Genomic DNA, 20,553 nt, shown 5'->3' on the forward strand with positions numbered 1-20,553 from the left:
GTTCACTTTGAGGTGTTCTTGGTGACCCCACCATACTATTCCTTCTATGAACAACAGCATATGAATGATGAATTTACCTCAACCTCACTCACCACTAGCCATTCTCAAAAGAGCTTCTGCAGTTCTGTAAGTTACTTCATACTTAAGTATTTTTGGCCTGGTACTTTCTGAACTCCTGCTTGTCATTAATGGCAGTAGTTTTACTTTTACTTTGGTAAAGCTTCTACAGTTCCTTCAGTTTGACTGAATTTTCCCACATGCCCTCTTGACTGTATAAGGAAGTGAGAGCACTAGAAACTGAAACATTTGCCCAACGTTCCTGAAACCAATATTTTACCGACACACTTATTTTGGGCTCTTCCTAAGTAAATGATTCAGTGCAGGTCAGGCTCAAGACCCTTACAGCCTGGATCTCAGAGTTACCACAACCCCACAAACTTTTTCACAACATTCTCTTATCCACATGGTGCTCATGTGATTGATCCGGCCAGGCTGTAATGGGAAGAGACAAACTACTGTGGATAACAGAGGAGTCATTCCGAGTCACACTGTGTCACATTCAGTATCAACATTTCAGGACGCATTCAAGATCTGAAGTGACTCAAACTGAATATTGTAAATATTTTACAGTGTCTGATATTTTACAGAGACTGTAGCTCTTCTGAAAGAGCTCACTGACATCCATTATTGCTGAAAGCAGTGTGTGTGTGTGTGTTTAAAAAGTAATAAAACATTATTAAAGCATTACTTGTTGAACCATCATGTTTCTAACCATGTGGGGGTCCTCACCCACCCCAGTAGTCCATTCATCATCTACTTCTCTGCTTCTTCCTGGTCAGGGTTGCGGTAGGTCTGGAGCTTACCTTGAATCATAAGATGCAAGACAGAGATATCTAAATTACTGCAGGGTACACATACTCATTCACTCACACACTTGCAGCTACATTGACAATTACACATCATGTAAAGCCAATTCACCCATCATGTGTCTCTTTGAAAGGTGGGAGAAAACCCACACAGTCTAGGGAAGATCAGTGACCGGGGCAATGAACGCACCCTTAACTAGGGTCACCATACCTTCCTCTTTTTCCTGCACATGACCTCTTTTTGGGAACTGAAAAAATAAAAACTGATCATCATGAAAGGTCCTCCCTTTCAAAAGAGTTTTTATGGTAACTGACTTTTATTTGTATTGTTTAGATTGGCATGGAAATTATTTATTATTTATTAATATATTAGTCTTGGTAAATCAGTAAATGTTCATTAATGTAGTCGTATGGTTTTTGAGATACTCCCTCCCACCCTGACACATACACGTTGCCACAGTCCTAAAACTTAGGCCTGCTTGAATCTCTCCGGCCACAACACCCTACCCATGATGGATGCTGTGTGTCTGCAGTGTCCTGTTTTCTGACAACCAAAAACATGGCCACTCTTAACTGCAGGTCCCTGTAGCTGTGTGGCAAGGTGACCCTGCTGGTTTACAAGATTTGCTTAGTTTTGTTAGTTTTTATAGCTACTGTACTTGTACCATTATATGGAGGCTACTGTAGGCTATCTGTATGTTATAGAGGATCTCACTGTTTTATAGCATGAGGGAGCATAAGATCATGAGTAATCCAAGCATATGTTAGTTTGCTGAACCACCCGTACCTCTGTTCAGTTAAATGAAGGTGCTGATGTTCAGCTGGTCTTGTGTGAACTGTTGCTGTGAACAACTCTAGTGCTGTTTTAACCACATCCTCTGTGGTGTGTGACTTGTACCGTTATAGTCCAAGGAAACAGGGCTTACCTCACGTGTAGTAGACATTAACAGACAGAAGGAATGTGGCTGTTAGGTTCACATTTTAGGTCCAAAAGACTCTATTTAGGTCTAAAAGACTCTATTTAGGTCCAAAAGACTCTAGAAATAAACTATCAGACTTAATGTTAGACTTGGCAGATTCTCCCATCATTCCTGGTTTAGCAGCTAAAAATCTTGGCGTCACATTCGACTCAGATTTATCATTTGAGCAACATATAGCTAATATTAGTAGAACAGCCTTTATGCAGCTTAGGAACATCTCCAAACTAAGAAACTCCTTATCACTACAAGACGCAGAAAAGCTAGTACATGCTTTTATTACCTCAAGGCTAGATTACTGTAATGCGTTACTGTCAGGTTGTTCCAGCAGGAACCTCAATAAACTTCAGCTGGTGCAAAATGCTGCAGCCAGGGTCCTTACTAAAACTAGAAAATTTGACCATATCAGTCCAGTTCTATCAGCACTTCATTGGCTCCCAGTTAAATTCCGTATTGAATACAAAATTCTTTTATTAACATATAAAGCCCTACATGGCCTCGCTCCTGAGTACCTGCAGGATCTTATAGTATATTACGAACCATCAAGACTACTTAGATCTCAGGGTGCTGGCCTCTTACGCGTTCCCAAAATTCTGAAAACCTCAGCAGGGGGAAGAGCCTTTTCCTATAAAGCCCCCCAGCTCTGGAATAACCTTCCAGATAATGTTCGGGACTCAGACACAGTGTCAATCTTTAAATCTAAACTGAAAACTTATATGTTTAGTTTAGCTTTTGGTAATTAATGTTTCTTAGATAAGGGCTGCAGGTCCAGGGGTTCGCGGACCCAGGGAATTGTAGTACTCTGAGATGCTGGAGCTGTCGTCTCGCTGCTTACACGCGATCACTCAGGTTTGTTGACGGTGGAGCAGATAGATGCTGGTGTTCTCAGGGTACGCCCGTGTCCGTGTTACCTTCTGGCTCTCTCCTTTTAATTATGCTGTGATAATCAGACCTGCCGGAGTCATCAGACATACCCAGATGCTGATGATCAACATTCTCTGCACTCCATAAAATTCCTCTTAGAACTAACTTCTCTCTCTTTACCTTCCCCGAGTAAATGGCCACCCAGCCCGATCTGCAGGAAGATTGCCCGCTGAGGTCCCCTCTACCTGCATCTAACCAGCTGCCACCTACCAGTCCAGCCAGCGGGTCCCCCCCAACCCGCCACCACCCATGGCTCACTCGCCAGCCGCTGCTGCCTGTTTGGTGGCCGTGCTGAAACCTAGATGGACTCGTGCCTGTCTGACACTATTAATATCACAACTATTAACTTTCTGTTGTACCTGGTTTGGTAATTTTTATCATTAATGTTTAAAACAGTCTGGCCAGAGGAGGATGGGTCCCCCTTGTGAGTCTTGGTTCCTCCCAAGGTTTCTTCCTCCAGCTCTGAGGGAGTTTTTCCTTGCCACTGTCGCCGTTGGCTTGCTCACGGGGGTCTTTGACGCTTCATGTTATTTCTTCTTTCTTCTCTGTCTCTGTTCTTTATTAAGTAATAATTATGTAAAGCTGCTTTGTGACGACAACAGTTGTAAAAAGCGCTATACAAATAAATTTGACTTGACTTGACTTGACATTATGTCAAAAGTAAAAAAATAAAAAAATAAAAAAAAGTAAAAAACAAAATGGAGATACAAGGTTTCAGTCTGACATCAACACTTTTACTGGTGTATCTGTCTCTACTATCAAGGAAGGGTTTTCTACTATATTTTGGAACTTTGCTGTGATGATTTGATAGCATTCAGCGACAAGAGCATTAGTAAGGTCAAAAGTATTGGGACGTGCCTGTGATTCTAATGCAGTTTTACCAACATCAACTCTAGTGTCTAATCTAGTCTAATCACCTTTACAGTCTAAGTAAGTAAAAAAAAAACACAGTGTGTCTAGTAGAGATGAACAGAGGTCAGTCAGGATCTGGCTTGCCTTGTCCTTCAACTTGCTAGTTTGTTAAAGTGATTATATGGAAACACATCAGGGGCTGAGGGCATACATGACTGCGGCCACGTGCTGCTTAAATGTGCCCATATACGGTTTAACATTGTGTTAATGCCAAGAAACTTCTAGATCACCACCTTCATTTGCATACAAGCGTATATATACACTCGCGGAGCTGTGCATCGACTGGAAAAACAGCGCATAGCCGGAAGCAGCCCTTTGGACCGAGGCATTTGCTCCTCTCTGATTCGAAGCGGCCGTGTTGATGGACAGTGTCCTGTTCTGCCGCTCTGTTAGGATTACCGTACAGTGTGTAGTAGCTGCGCACACTCAGTGCAACCCGAGCTGAACGCTTTCTGCTAAAGCGAAACAAAAAAAAGAACCTCGGGGTGAAACGAACAACCGCTACTCCTTTCAGTCTCATCTCTAAACCTGCTAAAGAGTATCTGAACTCTCTTGGAAAAGATGGCATACTACCAGCAAGAGCCCTTCTACAGCCCTGTAAGTGTTTACATGACTTGGAAGGTCTTTTCTGTTTAATATTTATTTATTTATTTATTTATTTATTTATTTATTTATTTTATTAGTAATAACTGTGTATTACTGTGTATGTATACGTATAAGCTTAGAGGTTTTGTAGCGTTAGGGTCACTGATCATATTTTAATGCTCTTAATCTGCAAAATGCTTAACGTTACTTTTATAAGACTAGTCACTCTGATCATCCGTGAGTTGTTGCAAAACATCCTGTTGCTACACGATCTTTTTTCCTTTTCTATTTTTAATATATATATCTATATAAATCATACTTGTTATGTATTCTTATTATACAAGTAAACAATATAGCTTTGCTTAGCCACCGTTCAATATAAAAAAGACCATTACAATAGTAAGAATGATGAATCTGATGGCTTTGTTTGGGCTCATCAATGAAACTCACCCATCGTCAGTTAATACCCTTCTGTTTTTTAACAGAGAATACCTTTCACTGGCTCTATACAAGGAGGTTTGCAGGAGGGAAAGAGTATAATTGTAAGTGGACGAGTTTTGCCGGGAGCAAACAGGTAAGGCACAAAGCTGGGATGGCATTCTCCATGATCAGAAAAACAGGACTGAGAGTAGGAATTCCTGGAATTGTTCTGTGGAAATTTGAGCTGCAGTGGCTAAAGAATGGGAAAGTGAAAGGTGCACCTATTTGTGTCCTCTGCATTTAATCCATCTGGTAGTGAACACACACTGATGTGTTAGGAGCAGTGAGTACACACACAGTGGTGGGCAGCCAAGTCCAGCACCCAGGGAGCAGAGAGGGTAAAGGACCTTGCTCAAGGGCCCAACAGTGGCAGCTTGCCAAACCCAGGAATCGAACCCACAACCCTGGTGTCGATAGCCCGGCGCTCTAACCGCTGAGCCACCACTGCCCCACTCATTCCCAAGTCTGGAATGAGTTTTTCTTCGGGACTGGATCTTTCATTTAAAATAACTTACATTTCAGTCAGATTACTCAAGGTCATGGGCAACGGGCACGTAAGACACCCGCTTCAGGGTAAATACATGATATAGCTGACATCAGATTGACAGACATAAACACACTAGTAGTGCCAGATACCAAATATCTGTCAACAGAAAAACACTGGTCTTATACCAATCTTCTTGTACTATGTCTAGTTAGGCAGGACTGGTTCTTCTCCTGGTAATGAAACATGCAGTTGCTTAATGATCTGTAAGTACTGACGATTGCCACAATACGCTGATTGAGGCATACTGTTGATCATGATAACGATATTATCGTCATATTGCCCACCTCTAGACTGAAGCCCATAAAGAACACCACAGACATGCTACCACAGATATTGTCTTACTGTTGCAAAGGCCATGCAAAGGCCACAAATGATTGGCTGAAAGGGTTATGGGTCACTTTTTAATTCCAACAGTTTTGTAATCACTGTTACAGTTTTTTCTTTTTTGTCCCAATGTGATCTTTGTCATCGTCAATGTCTGTTGGTGGATATGTTGGTATCCTGGGTTCCCTGAAAATGTGGTTTTTAATATCATAACAGACTGGCTCTCTGTGCTCAGTTTACACCTGTTTAGGTGTAAAGTGAGGAATTCAGAGTCGTAGGTTGCCATGTGCTGTTATTTTACAGGGGCTTCAAAACTACAGTCTCATACATGTCAGGTTTGAGGTGTAAACTCACAGCTTGTTGGCTCAGTGAGACACTTTCAGAAAACAAGCCTCAGATCTCTGATATTTAGGAGTTTATAAGCCTGCCTGATTTCTAGACCAACACGGTAAAAAAACAGCATGTTTAATTGTAGAGGATAAAGAGAGGATGAATAATGCTTGTTTTAAGATGAATTATGGCTTCATGGCCGTGAAGAAGTTGGCTGCGTTGTAAGTAAGTAGCTTAGCGTATTTACAGAGAACACAACAGTACTTCAGTACAGGGAGTAAATGAGAGCGTAGAGCAGATCTGTACATGCTCAAACTCACCTCAGTCTGCTTCAGTGGTTAAAAACATCCTCATTTTAGATGCTTACGTTGGTTCCTCATTCTGACAACTACATTATGTCTGTATTAGATATAGAGTTCCTGAAGTAGAAAGATTAGTAACTGAATGTTGGCACAGGGTTCACTGGGTCAACCAGAGTAATGCAGAAGAACAACATGGGGATGTTCAAGGGTTTTGGGAATCAGCTATAGTGGTTAACAGAAGTAACAAAAGAACACCAGGTATGTACAACAGCTCTTAAGACAACTTCACATAACCTCTTCCTTTCCATTCTTTCAACTTTCAGGTTCCATGTAAATCTTCAGTGCGGTTCCAGACATGCAGCCGACATTGCCTTGCACTTTAACCCCCGTTATGATGGGTCTGAATTTATAGTGACCAACACGTTCCAGCATTCTCGCTGGGGCACAGAGGAAAGGAAATATCAGGCTCTGTTCCCCCCCGGGAACGTTTTCACCCTGCAGATAATGGTCACTCGGGCCTCATACAAGGTCAGTTTGCTAGTTTCACTTCAAGCTGAACAGTAAATGTAAGGAAGTTCATTCATATAGAGAATAAAGGACTTCTGCTGTTCATGATGAGGTGCTTGAGCCTACTAAGCAGGGATGTGTGGTCATTTTTAAAGAAAAATACAGGATATTTCTGTATTTTTAGTGACAGACATTGTCATAGTACTCATAATACTGCATTATGTAGTACAGTCTATAGCAATTACAACAGGATGACTGTATGATGCAGTATTGCTTTTACCCAAGACACAGTAGCATTAATAGTTACATGCTATTTTTAAGACTGCAAAATTGACAGTAATCCCATTTAATATGTAAAGGACTAAATAGATAAATGACCAACATGGTTAGAAAAATCAAACATCAAGTGTTAAACATTAAGTAAAATGACTAAATACAGTTGATTACTGCAGCATTTCCACTACGCATTTACAGCAGAACGCACTGAGCAGAAAAAGGGCTTCTGACAGGACACTGGACCCTACTAAGTACATATTTCGTCGGGTTTGCTACTTTTAAGAAGCCAATAAAGCAAAACCTCTGTAGAATCTGTATTTATTTTACAAATTTATTTAATATTAAAACTCTGTAGAACTGAGGAATTCTATTTTGAAGATAAGTGTGGATTTCACTCTGGTCATCAGGGTTAATTATCTGTGTTTAAACTCATCTTCAGTTCCTAGATGTGTTTAAATAATTAGACTTTAAGGGAGCAAATGTGTCTTTTCACAGATAAGTGTCAATGGGGCCCATGTCATGGAGTACAACCACCGTATCCCGTTCAATATGGTGGACACTATTGTGGTGGACGGAATGGTAGAAGTGAATTCCATTGCTTTCCAAAACCCTGCGGTGAGAACAACCTTACACGTCCTACACCTACACCAAAACAGCTCAAACGTGTTTCATGGCTCACAGCAGAGCTATCTACAGATTTCCATATCATATACCATATAAAATATATGTGCAACGCTGCTGGTATGCTCAAATGACTGAGGAAATGACCGAAGTGAATTCCTTTTGTTGCAGCCCTACTTCCCCCAGCCGGGTTTTCCAGTAAGTATTTGCTGACCATACGCCCACGTAAAAGAGTGGGATGCATGCAATACCAGGACTGTAAGTTTTAATTAACATAAGTTTAGAAAAAGAAAGATTTGAAAAGGTGGGATTCATTTTTATCTGAATCATGTCAAGTTTTCTGAATGCAAATGATGACCATTGGCCTGTTTCTACAGGGCATTAGTCCTGCCCAGTCAACATTCCAGGTGTGTGTTAAAACATTCAACATTATTAAACATCATAGAATTCAAATGTGTTTAATAGCGTTGTTATGATATTTGTCTTCTATCTTATGCCTATAGGCCCAGAATGCTTATCCTGTGGGATCTGCTGTAAGTAACCTCTCATTTAAACCCTTAACACATTATGTTCCTGTGACCTGTTATTTAAAACGAATGCTTATTAGAAGTTTTACAGTTCAGTATTTCTTTCCAGTATCACCTGTATTATATTGTAGTGGCTTATTTTATTACTGATCTCACGTCTTTATCTTTATTGCTTTTAACACAAAAGTGCTAACTTTATACACCTCTATATTTGCCTCTGTTCTGATGATGTAATGTTTAATTTTGAAACTCAGTGGTCTAAAAGTCAATGTTCTACAGAGGAAGCCACAAGCAGATCATAGTAGCCACATGCTGCTCACCAATGGGTGGAGTTTTTGTTGTGAGGGGATTTCTTACAAATGTGTGTCAATGTCATGATAAAAATGGAGCATGGCAGAGATGAAGGCCTTGTAGGTAATGATTTACCTACTATTGTAAACTGCTACGCTGGGTCAGATGCCTCTAAGATCATCATGGTTACCCTGGCCAAAATCTGAAAGCTTCCTGTTTTTCACTCTCTTATGGTGTCACATGTCACATTTACCCTGGAGGTCATTTGTATCTTGGTGGATCTTACTGAACTTTATTCCACAGACTGAACTTTATTCCACAGAAGATATCTGTGTGGCTTTATGTACCGCAAACGTTGCTGTGCCTTTGCAACTGTTATACAGTGTATGGACAAAAGTATTGGGACACCACATTCATTGTTTCTTCTAAAAGAAAAAAGTTTATTCTGCTCTGGTTGAGTAACTGTCTCTCCAAGGAAAATACTCCAGGAATTTAGAAAGAAGAAAATTTGATTTTGGAGCATTGCTGTGCTTGATAATAAGTTTAGGATAATTACCACCCCACCTCATCTCAAAAGTACTTGATGGAGCACCACCACCATTCCATATTCCATATAAGTGGTGTCCACAGACATTTGGACATCTATTTTGCCAAAATCAAAGATGTAGTGCAAAGTGCTTTACAGTACAAACATAACTGCACAGAAACAAACACACACAATAACAAAAGAGCTACATAAAAATGAATAATAATAATAATAATAATAAATGTAAAAACACAACAATAAACACACATAGACCACTCAATTAAAAACGAATGTAGTCTTTTATTTGAGTTTTATAAATAAAATAATTAAACCAGCTTGAAAGGAAATAAGTTAAAAACAATTTAATAAGCACTATTAATGTGTTATTCAAAGAAAGTATGTATGATATGTATGTTTCAGATTGTGACACTATTTACATACTACATCAAATTCAACACAGTGGATTTACTGTTTTACATAAGCTCATTGCTTTTAGGGAACTGACCCAGCTAACTCTGTTGTTATTCCACAGATGCCTGCATTTCCTACTGCACCATTTTTTGTAAGAACACTTGACCACTACACAAGTAGTTCATATTCTGTTTTACCTTTAAATGCTTGCCCTTTAATAACCACTTATTTTGTGCTTTGTCATTAGACTGTTCCTTACAAAACAGTCATCAGTGGTGGATTACACCCTGGCAAAAACATCAACATCCAAGGAGTGGTCAACCCTCAGGCTCGCCGGTCAGTTATCCCTGTTTTATACCTCACAGCCTTCCAACCTTGTTTGTACCCTGTTTCCCTGCTCTACCATACCACCTTTAACCTAGAAAAGAGTGCATGAGACGATTTGTTGGATCAGGGGCCGGATTCACCAAAGGAGGGGAGGGGAGGCAGGAAAAGAAGAAAAAAAACGTACGACCTTAAAACATGCAGTTCTCCCAAAAAGTCCTGAGACGTTCTCAAATATTCTTAGTTGTTTTCTTATTTAGGTCAATTGTAACAGTAAAAGTCTTTTATGCTGCATTTCAAAGCTTGGAAATAGTGCAAAATAACATTTTCCAATATTCGGTTAAACACATGTTGGAGAGAAAAATGTAGGAAAAACAGAATGAAAGTAAACATCTCCACCAAGTGGATTTTCCTTGTACAGACACTGACAGTACTTTAAAATCAACGTTAATCCAGTTCCAGTAATCCAACTATTTACACTGATCACTGAGCACACTAGCTGAGCATTGGTTGGTGTGGCGCAACAGCTAACACCACTACCTGCCAGGAGGCTACCACACCACATGGGAGACTGGGGTTTGATTCCTGGTCTGGGTGACTGTGCTGTGAGTCCATGGGCAGGACTCCTAACACTACATTGGCCCGCCTCTGTAATAAGAGTAACCTTGTAAGTCTCTCTGGATAAGAGCGTCAGCTAAATGCTGCAAATGTAAGTATACATTTTTGAGGTTTGCCAATTGATCTCTTCTACTCTAAGACAAATGTGAGGCTAAGGTAAGGTTAAGAAAATATTTAAAAACAAATCTTTTTTTTACAGATTTTTGTAGAACATAAATTTATTCTAACTTTTTTCTTAAGCATGAAGTTTAAAAAACTCACACAGATTCAAGAAGAATTTCTTTATTAACCCATAAGAGCCCATGGTGATGTGGGAAGTACCTTACAGCACTTTATGCCTTCACTTTAACTCATAAAGTCCCTAAGTGACATATACTTAACATCCTGGATGCGTCATAAGGACGGTTTGTGAATGTGTGCACATGTAACCTCATGTGTGTTTAGTTCATGCTTGAGACCAAACCAGCTTGTTTTAAAAGTGTATTTTTTGGTCCGTTCCAACACATTTAACTAATCAAACACATTAATAAAATGCCAAATATTACATATTAGCAGCTCAGAGCCTAGAACAAAATAATGAAACACACATTCGACAATTGTTGTGAGTTACAGCGGGAGTTTATCCTTATTTTTATTTACAGAAGACGTCATGTGAAAAATTCATTAAATTAATTCAATTCAATTAATTGAACAGATTTCATTATTTTGAGCAATATTCAGAACTGGGTCTGGGCTTATTTGGGAAAAGATGTGAATCCAGCCCCAGGTATGTCAGGAGCAGAGAAAATGCTTAAATGTTACATTGACATACAGACAGGCACTGTTGTCCAGAGCAAAGTACAAGAGTGCTTTCTGGATAAGAGAATCAGCAAAATGCCATGAACGAATAAACCTCAAGGGCTCTAGGTACAGATCAGGTTATTTGACCATTTTCATTAGGTAGGGAGGGGCTGATCCATTGATAAATATGATATGGACAAATACAGAAATACACAAATACATGATGAACTGGCTGAACTAAGAAACGTACAGTGGCTGTGACGTACACAAAAACCTTGTATCTCCAAAATGTCAACTTTCCAGAAGGCAAAATACATCTTAATTTCAATGAAAATCAATGGATAGAATAACATAATTTTACAATCAAGATGAGATATGATTATCTATATGTCCAGTTTTCACAGTAAAGCTAGAAAAAGCACAATGTTATGTTAAATTGTCTTTTAAGCTGCAATTTTTTTTTTGATCCAGCAGGTTATAAACGTTTTAGAAGTGTGGACAACCTACTCCTCTCTAGTTTTCTTTGTCTATAGACTGTGCCCAAACAGGGTACAAAATAATGTACAATTAGTATACATATAGTACCTATAGTACACAGTAACGGTCCAGGAGAGCTGTTTTGCCTACCAATGTACAATATAGCATATCATACACTAGGGGAATATAGTGTACTTTCTGTTTTTGTATCCAGCATTGGAGTGGCAGGGGGTGTAGCGCTCTCGTTTTAAAAATACTCAGTACTGCCACCTGCTGACCAGAATGTCAGTTGGGCCACTTTTAAAACATTTTTGCCATAAACTCCATTTTTATGTCTGAAAATGATCTGATATTTTACCCACAGTTTTGCTTTTGACCTGCGCCACAATGGTGGAGTGGCCTTCCACTATAATGTGCGGTTTGATGAGAATGTGGTAGTGCGCAACACCCTTATGGGACAACAGTGGGGCTCCGAAGAACGCCACGGAGGCTTGCCATTCTATAAAGGACAACCTTTCCAGGTATGCAGAGCAGCTTGAAAACAGAGTTTTGACTGTTTTTAACTCGTACAGAACAAAGCAGATGGAAAATAGCAAGACACCATTAAGACCCCTGAATTTAAGAGCAATGAAAACAGCTGGGCTGATTTGTGTGTTTGTGTGTTTTGTTCAACATTGCTTATTTCAGGTGATCATCTCCTGCAATCCCCATCATTACAACGTGTTTGTCAATGGACAACAAGTGCATACTTACAACCATCGCTTCACCAAGCTGCAAGACATTGACCTTCTGGACATTTCTGGTGACCTGAGCCTGACCTCCGTCGTGGTTTAGTCATGTTTTTGTTGAGTCGTACTTCCTGTGCCAGATTTGAAATCACAAAAGCCATGTGTTTAGTATAGCAATCTTTTTTCTCTGACTCTAGTCACACAAATTACACACAGATTTCTTGACATTTAGTTATATATAGAGACTTTTTTTTGGCCACAACTTATGCCTGGCCCCACACTACAGGATAATCAGGCCAAGTTTGAGGCCGAATTGCTCCTCCCGACAATCGTGAATCACAAATATGAAAAATGTTTAATATATCCTGTAGTGTGGGGTGGATGCTGAATTTCTGGACTTTAGCACAACATTGATGTCACGCCTGAAAGACTATCAACCAGTGAGAGCTGAGCTAAGGCAAACGACTTAGATAAGGTCAGCACACATACTGCAATGTAAGCTTGAGAGGAACACAAATACATACATACATATAAATATACAAACATACAACATACAAAACTCCCTAATGCTTTACTAATTCATGGTCATGACTTGGTTTTATGTATGTGGAATGGCACCAGTAGGTATTTACTTGAATTTTTCTTTTAGCCTGGCTTGTACTTCCCTGTTTATGCATGTTTTCTTGCAATCTTGTTAACAGTAATTGTAATTCCTCAGCTAATCAAATGTTGTATTTTTATTATTATTATAACTTCATTGTAATTTCTTATCTAAAACATGTTTTTTTACATACCAAAGTGCCTCTTTTATGTAATCTATATAATTACAATGCATATATTTCTCACTTCATTATAGTTTTTAACATGCCCTTACCAATCAGTTATCTGGAAAATCTCAACGAAGTTAAATAATACCCTACCTGTATTTCAACTTCAAAATCTTTCACTGTTATTTGATTTTCTTCACTGTAATATGTTGATCTGGTAATGATACTAAAGACTTTAACATAAATTTCCAAATCCCAGTCTTATGCATATGGAGCTGCATACATTAAAAAAAGGTTAATTTTATGTAGGTAAATTACATCAGTCGAGGACTGTGTAAATATCAGGAGCAGATCCTGCCCAGAAGCCATTGCAATCTGACAAAGTTGGCAGGCAACATTGCTATAGGGGCAATAAAATACTTAATATTTAAACAATATGACCTGGGGTCAATGCAGTCCATTACTCTGCACATGGCAGCTATGTGTCTACCTTTGTTACTTTACTGTCAAGCTTTTTAGCAAATGCTAACAAAGACTAAAGCTAACATTATTTTTGAGGGAATTATTTTGAACAAACCTCCATTGCTGCTAGCCTTTACTCTCCTGACCTGTCCAGATGTTGTTGATGAGGAAATGTCAAAAACTGTAGTGAAACAGTGCTTGTAACAGCTGTGCTTTGCTGCTATACCTGTACTTGCCTTAAGAGGGGAGTAAAGATCAGTTCCAAAGGGGAACAATGGAAACATGTCTTCATTGTTTTTTTGCATCCAGACACTTTTTCTACTGCTCCTGTCGTCCCCCTCCTCCCCCTCCTCCTTCCTTCCTTATGCTCAATTCCTAACCCAGGCAAACATGGAGGAAAGGAGGGGAGGAGCAGGAGGAACCCAGAGAGCAAGCAGTAATTAGGAAAAGGGTCACACTCATTCACTGCTGCTAGCCAATCAAAGTTGGTGCATAGGTCCGGCTTATTTATATTACTGTGGCATTTTCCTTCGTGTGTGTGTGTTTTTTCTTTTTTTTTTTTTTACATATAGAACAAAACAGACTTTACAGAACTTCTCGCCTCCTCTGTAGAGCTTCACTCTCATAACTACACACTGTGTGTAGTTTCACAGGAGTTGCTAAACTAGTACTGAATAATGTGCCTTAAATGAATAACTGAATAAGAGTGTAGGTACAGTGACTATAGTGCGGGTTTAGGTAAGTCACCACCTGTATGTCTTCTGTCCCATTTGTAATGTGGAATCAAATATCAATCAAATATGAGATCAACATCAGGATGAATTGGACTACAGCTGCTTCTGAAAGAGTTAATGAGAACACCCAATTTGCTCTGGCACTCTGAACATAGGGGCCTTCTGGTAGAGATGTTGGATTTTTGTCTCATGATTTACATTTAGAAAGGCGGTGAAACAAAAGGCTCCAGCCTAACACAAACAGGTATACAAAAGGTCCTAAGTATAGTACATGAATTATCAGCAATTCTAAAAGGTAAAGGTGCACGTATTTGTCACTGTACAGCGAAATGTGTCCTCCACATTTAACCCATCTGGTAGTGAACACACACTCACACATGTGTTAGGGGCAGTGAGTACACACACACACCCAGAGCGGTGGGCAGCCAACTCCAGCGCCTGGGGAGCAGAGAGGGTAAAGGGCCTTGCTCAAGGACCCAACAGTGGCAGCTTGCCGAGCCCGGGAATCGAACCCACAACCCTGTTATTGATATCCCGGCGCTCTAACCACTGAGCCACCACTGCCCCGAATGGTATTAATCAAGAATCACTCCTACAAGGTACATAAAAGACGGTCAGACTTGAATTTAGTTACTATTGGCTGTTATTTTAGTCTAATTAGAAGAAGTTAAACACTGCCAAACAGCTGGCTACCATTGTTGTTAGTTCAGTTACTTAGTATTTGCTCATTTTTGTGAGGGGGTGGAGGATCAATTAAAAAAAAAATTACAAGTACATATTTATATGAAATATACATTTTTTTAACAGATCACAATTTTAAGACTTTATTTTAGAAAGTAAAATAACAAAAACAAACAAAACAAAACCTAATTCAGACCCTAGACTAAATGAAGCTGTTGGCCTGATTGTGTGCTGTGCTGCCACTGAACTGGCTGATTAAATAGGTGCATGGACGAGCAGGTGTAGATTCTGAGGTGTGTTTCTGGTATGGAGCCAGTGCTTCAGACAATGCTTCAAGAGAGCAGTCTGACAGACTGAAATCTGCAGTGCCGACCCAGCATTGAAATGTTTGCCTAAAAAATATACAAATACATAAAACCACTGCATTTCCAGTAGATTTTAAACAAGAAGGGGTGAATGACTACCAAACACACAAAACATCGCAGCTGGGAAACCTGGGCGTGGGGGGTGGCATCTTAAAGCACATGTCACATCTTACAGCAGCCAACACACTAACCAGCATATCTTAGCCAGCACAACAACCGCATAGCCCTCTGAAACTGTCACACAATCCGGCACATGCCAAAGCAGCCATCACACCAACCGTATTGCACGTATTGCAGCAGTCGGCCCACCAGCCAGCACATCCTAAAGTAGTCAGTATACCATCCAGTGTATCTTTGGCAGATGGCACTTTAACTAGCACAAACATTAGACAAACAGAGTGATATCAGTCTACTCATACTTATTATCATTTTCAAGTGATATAATTGTTCCTGTCTTTTCAGGTCCAGTTCCACTTCATCTGCCACAATGTGAGACAGATACTGTACCTTTTGACCAATAGCAAATGGACCTGCCACTATGTTTAATACTTTCACACTCTAGATAAACAGTTTGTAAGGTATACCTATTGTTTCATTTCTTTTTCATTTTTTAGTCTTGTTTTAACATCTATAGAAATAGTAGTACAGCATGTAAGGACAAGCCCAAAGGATTGCAGGTTGCTGGCTTCTAAAAGTGAATATTTGTTAGTGACAATATTTAGCCATTTATTGTTTATCTGTCTTAGTGTGGTTTAGACCGGTCTGGTGCCAGTCTGGTCTGGTCTCTGTTTTTCTATCCTGTTAGCAGGGATGCAGTTTACTGTAGGCTCAACACAGCTTGTGTCTGTGTGTGTTGGGAGGGGGGGTGTCATGATTAGCTCTACACTGAAGACGATTGGACCAGAGATCAAAAGATCAGAATTTCATCTTTTATTCACCACCATTAAACGGATGCATTTAAGTGTTTTAGAGGAGCTTAGATTACATAAGACTCCACATTGGTAGTGAGGCATGCATCAATATGTTTATCAACACGTTACAGCACAAACTTATCGCAGAATTTATCGCTGAGTGTACGTCAGGTTTTTTTTCCTGTTTCAGCACCCTGCCTTAAAAAACTTTCCAAATGCATAAAGGCACTCCCGTGAGGGGCCGAAATCGCCCCTAAGAGTTTCCAGAATAAAATCACAAATGTGGTATATATATGTAGATGAATTACAATAGTTGGTTTGACGGCTGCTTTAAGATGTGCCAGCTGTTGGATGTGATGGTTGGTGTGCCGGCTGCTTTAGGATGTGATGGTTGGTGTGCTGACTGCTTTAGGATGTGATGGTTGGTGTGCTGACTGCTTTAGGATGTGATGGTTGGTGTGCCGACTGCTTGAAGATGTGATGGTTGGTGTGCCAACTGCTTTAGGATGTGATGGTTGGTGTGCCGACTGCTTGAAGATGTGATGGTTGGTGTGCCAACTGCTTTAGGATGTGATGGTTGGTGTGCCGACTGCTTTAGGATGTGCTGGTTGGTGTGCCGGCTGCTTTAGGATGTGATGGTTGGTGTGCTGACTGCTTGAAGATGTGATGGTTGGTGTGCAAGCTATTTAAGATGTAATGGTTGGTGTGCTGACTGCTTTAGGATGTGATGGTTGGTGTGCCGACTGCTTGAAGATGTGATGGTTGGTGTGCTGACTGCTTTAGGATGTGATGGTTGGTGTGCAAGCTATTTAAGATGTAATGGTTGGTGTGCTGACTGCTTTAGGATGTGATGGTTGGTGTGCAAGCTATTTAAGATGTAATGGTTGGTGTGCAAGCTATTTAAGATGTAATGGTTGGTGTGCCGACTGCTTTAGGATGTGATGGTTGGTGTGCTGACTGCTTGAAGATGTGATGGTTGGTGTGCTGACTGCTTTAGGATGTGATGGTTGGTGTGCAAGCTATTTAAGATGTAATGGTTGGTGTGCTGACTGCTTTAGGATGTGATGGTTGGTGTGCCGACTGCTTCAAGATGTGATGGTTGGTGTGCCGACTGCTTCAAGATGTGATGGTTGGTGTGCCGACTGCTTTAGAGCAAAATTGGCAGTTCTCTCTCTCTCTCTCCTCATCACTCTTAAGCATCTGTTAGCTGGTGTGGTGGAACTATGGACCTAGCACTTTCCTCCAAGTGCACCAGCTGCCCAGTGCCAATTGTAATCCCTCGGCTGCTGGTGACCATAGGATATAATTGATCAAGTTCATAATTTTACAAACTTTGTTTTGGGGCATCCAGGCCTAAATGTTAAAGAAGAGAGCAAGAGGCACCCAATCCACAACTGAGATAAGGTGGCTGCCACTGCTCTGTGTTTAGCCCATGAAGCCTGTACCAGTGCATAACAGCCACGCTGGAAAACCCAGCCCAAGAAAATGGTCTAAGCTGGTCTTTGATGAACTAGCTGGTTGTCAGGCTGATGGAATAATGTGGTCATATTGGTGAGGTTGGTTAACTACACTCAATACACTCAAATCCAAACACACCCTGTACTTAATGACCATGCTGTTTTATCAGCAAAGAAAAAATAATTTAATATTAGTTTTTTTTTTTTATTCAATAATGTTACAAAGACCATAAATAAGGATGGGTTCATCCACAAATGCATCCAAACATTTGGAGGACAGCAGATGGGTAACGTTAGGGCTGATTGCTGTGTTTTGACGTTAACCTAAATTGTTATTATTTAACAGTAGTACCTCCACGCCTCTGTTCTTATGAGTATTATGAATATTATTATTATTATACTGTTTAATATCTGCTCCTCAATGTGAGCTCGAGCTCCCTGTATCGCGAACAGCAGCAGCAGCAGCAGCAGCAGCGTCGCGCACGCGCAGCTCTAGGCTGGGGAGAAAGACTCAAACTTCCGGTGGTGTGTCATGGCGGCGCGGTGGAGTATGCTTGAAGTGAAAAACTGAACCCTGCTCCCTCTTTCTTCTCCTCCTGCAAGAGTTGGGAGCGCCGCGGGGTGTTTCGCACGGTGAACGAGGCCGGTTGGAGCAGGGGAGGGGGTTGAGAGCGGCGGTGTAAATCCGCCTGACCATGGCGGCGCACAAACCAGTGGAGTGGGTCCAGGCCGTGATTAACAGATTCGACGAGCAGGTAAGACTGAGGGACGGGAGGATGGCTGCTGCTGGAGATGATGGGCTTGGCTGGAGGTGTATGCGGGGGAGACAGGGCCAAAGGCAGGGTCGGTGTCAACAGCCAGGAGCCCGAAGGCACCGCGGCTGTGTAGCTGCTGCAGCTGCAGGAGCAGCAGCGGGGTGAGGAGGAGCCGCCGCCGCCGCCGCCGCTGCTGCTGCTGCCGCTGCTCTGCTGGACCTGCTCTGCTCGTCCGCGTTGTTTAGGGAGCGACGCGTCGCCGTTGCGAGCCGCTGTCGCTTCAGCTGCTCGCCCACAAACGTTAACCTTACTCGGGCCCCGAGCAGGCGACGCTACAGAGAGCTGCTAAGGTGTGTTGGGCGTTTATTTGGCGTGTCTTCTGGAGCCTCTGCCGGGTGGATCTGAACAAAAGGCGGTCGCGGGGCTGTTTTGGTCGACACGCACTGGTTTGTTGACAAGACTCCACATTAGCTGAGGGTGACCGTGCAGCTCTCTGGATATAGCTAGCTACCAGGCAGCTGACTGGATATCTGTGGGGGTGCTGGAGGTCAGATCAGAGTGTAGATCAGAATATGTGGACATGTTGGATGGGTGTAGCTCACAGTATGAGGCAGTGAGTGCTCTCTGTGTTTTGGGACTGTTTGGGACTGACAGTTTTGCCTGGTTAAACTGAACCTTGCAGACCTCCATTATTGCCGCCCATCACTCCATCATTAGATCCAACTGTATACCACAATGCAGTATTAATAACAGGGTAATGCAGAATATCACATGTTCAGTTGTGCAAATGTGCATTATAACAGTGGTTGTCTGCTGTGGTCCTGGAAGACCCCTGTACTGCACGTTGTGGTGTTTACTCTGCTCCCATCACACCGGATCCAGCTAATTACTAAGCCTTTCAGGAGTTTAAGGTAGTGTGTTAAAAGTGTTGAAGCAGAAAGCCACTACAATCTGCAGGATGGTGGTGTGTGTGTGTGTGTGTGTGTGTGTGTGTGTGTGTGTGGTGGTGGGGGGTCTTTAAATGTTTCATCTGCTTTATCTCTAATTCCAGATTATTTTTTACCCCTGTCTGATGTCTTATGTCTTCTGGACGTTTTGAGATGCTCCGTGTGCATGTCTGGTCTGGTGTAGGACGTTGCATGGTGTACAGGTGTGCATGTGTCCATTCTGTCCTGCAATTGAATTTGATTTCATGGCTAAAAGCATGTGCATTTACGGGTTAAAAAACCTTGTTCAAGGAGAGCTTTCTGTTATTTGTGTATTTGAGGCCAGGTTGACTGTGCATTAATTCCAACAGCTGTCAGAGCTACTTACCCAGCACCACCGGCTAGTGGAAAGCCCTGGTTTTAGTGACCGTTTGCCGGCTCCTGATGCTTGTGTAGGGGCTTAGTGGCTGGCTGAGGCTCATAACAGTTTGATGAAAGTGTAATGAGGGATTTGGGCTGTGTTTATTGCTAAGCCAGTTTGGAGCTCTTTAAGTCTGAAGACTTTAAACAGTTGTTCCAACTGGGTTAAGTTCATTGGCCGGCCAAGCCCCGGCCTCCCCAGGTCGTCCACTCTAGTGTTTTATTTGTCACTACATATGTCATTTAGGCTCAGATTGTTGCAATGATAAACAGTGGGCTATTCATTTTTGCCAAACGGTAAAAGCAAAAGTGTGTGTTCTGTATGGCTTTGCTCTTTTCTTGCTTGTGATAGTCCTCAGTGGTGGTTATTGCTATGTCAGCAGTGTGAATGCAGGGAGCACCTTGAAACAGTGACCTCCCAGATGCCAGTGCATGGTCATGGAAAACCAATCTATCCTTTCTGAGGAAAGCTCAGACAGCTGAGGAATGGGAGCTGGTTGATTTGTAATCCTTGAATGTCAAAATGCATAGAGAGGCTTATTCAGGATAGGTATCCACTAAACTATGTATAGTCCACAAAGTTCAATACATATTTGTAATATTTCAATTTGGTAAACAATGCTTTAAATTACAGTACTTTACTCCAATATACTAACTCCAAGTTGTGAATGTATAAAACTGCTAATGTTTTTCTGTTCAATCCACTAAACACTTGGTGTTCAGACAGTGATGAGGACTTTTA

At 41.2% G+C, this 20,553-nt stretch overlaps 2 protein-coding genes across 7 annotated transcripts in view; both read left to right on the top strand.

Moving 5' to 3' along the window:
- The first annotated feature begins 4,034 nt into the window (after positions 1 to 4,034).
- Positions 4,035 to 13,843, top strand: LOC140565803 (galectin-9-like). Its single transcript, XM_072691920.1, has 11 exons — positions 4,035 to 4,276; positions 4,750 to 4,838; positions 6,571 to 6,775; positions 7,526 to 7,645; positions 7,823 to 7,849; positions 8,029 to 8,058; positions 8,155 to 8,184; positions 9,528 to 9,557; positions 9,654 to 9,742; positions 11,970 to 12,126; positions 12,293 to 13,843. The coding sequence occupies exons 1-11, from the start codon at positions 4,241 to 4,243 to the stop codon at positions 12,437 to 12,439; spliced, it is 960 nt and encodes a 319-aa protein (XP_072548021.1). The 5' UTR covers positions 4,035 to 4,240; the 3' UTR covers positions 12,440 to 13,843.
- A 4,382-nt stretch (positions 13,844 to 18,225) lies between these two features.
- The window catches only part of nf1a (neurofibromin 1a), a 63,948-nt gene continuing 61,620 nt past the window's right edge, over positions 18,226 to 20,553 (top strand). For all 6 annotated transcript variants that reach the window (XM_072691923.1, XM_072691924.1, XM_072691925.1 and 3 more), the window contains exon 1: positions 18,226 to 18,465. In XM_072691923.1, the coding sequence (XP_072548024.1) occupies positions 18,406 to 18,465 (60 nt within the window). In that variant the 5' untranslated portion in view covers positions 18,226 to 18,405. The remainder of the gene's footprint in view (positions 18,466 to 20,553) is intronic.

The sequence above is a fragment of the Salminus brasiliensis genome, chromosome 11 (genome assembly GCF_030463535.1).
Source record: "Salminus brasiliensis chromosome 11, fSalBra1.hap2, whole genome shotgun sequence".
NCBI classification, from domain to species: Eukaryota; Metazoa; Chordata; class Actinopteri; order Characiformes; family Bryconidae; genus Salminus; species Salminus brasiliensis.

Bases quoted from the DNA above. Each gene is read 5' to 3' on its own strand.
- LOC140565803 (XM_072691920.1), top strand. From the start codon at position 4,241: ATGGCATACTACCAGCAAGAGCCCTTCTACAGCCCT. The intron at 7,646-7,822 runs GTGAGAACAACC...CTTTTGTTGCAG, and splicing joins TTGCTTTCCAAAACCCTGCG to CCCTACTTCCCCCAGCCGGG. The intron at 9,558-9,653 runs GTAAGAACACTT...CTTTGTCATTAG, and splicing joins TTCCTACTGCACCATTTTTT to ACTGTTCCTTACAAAACAGT.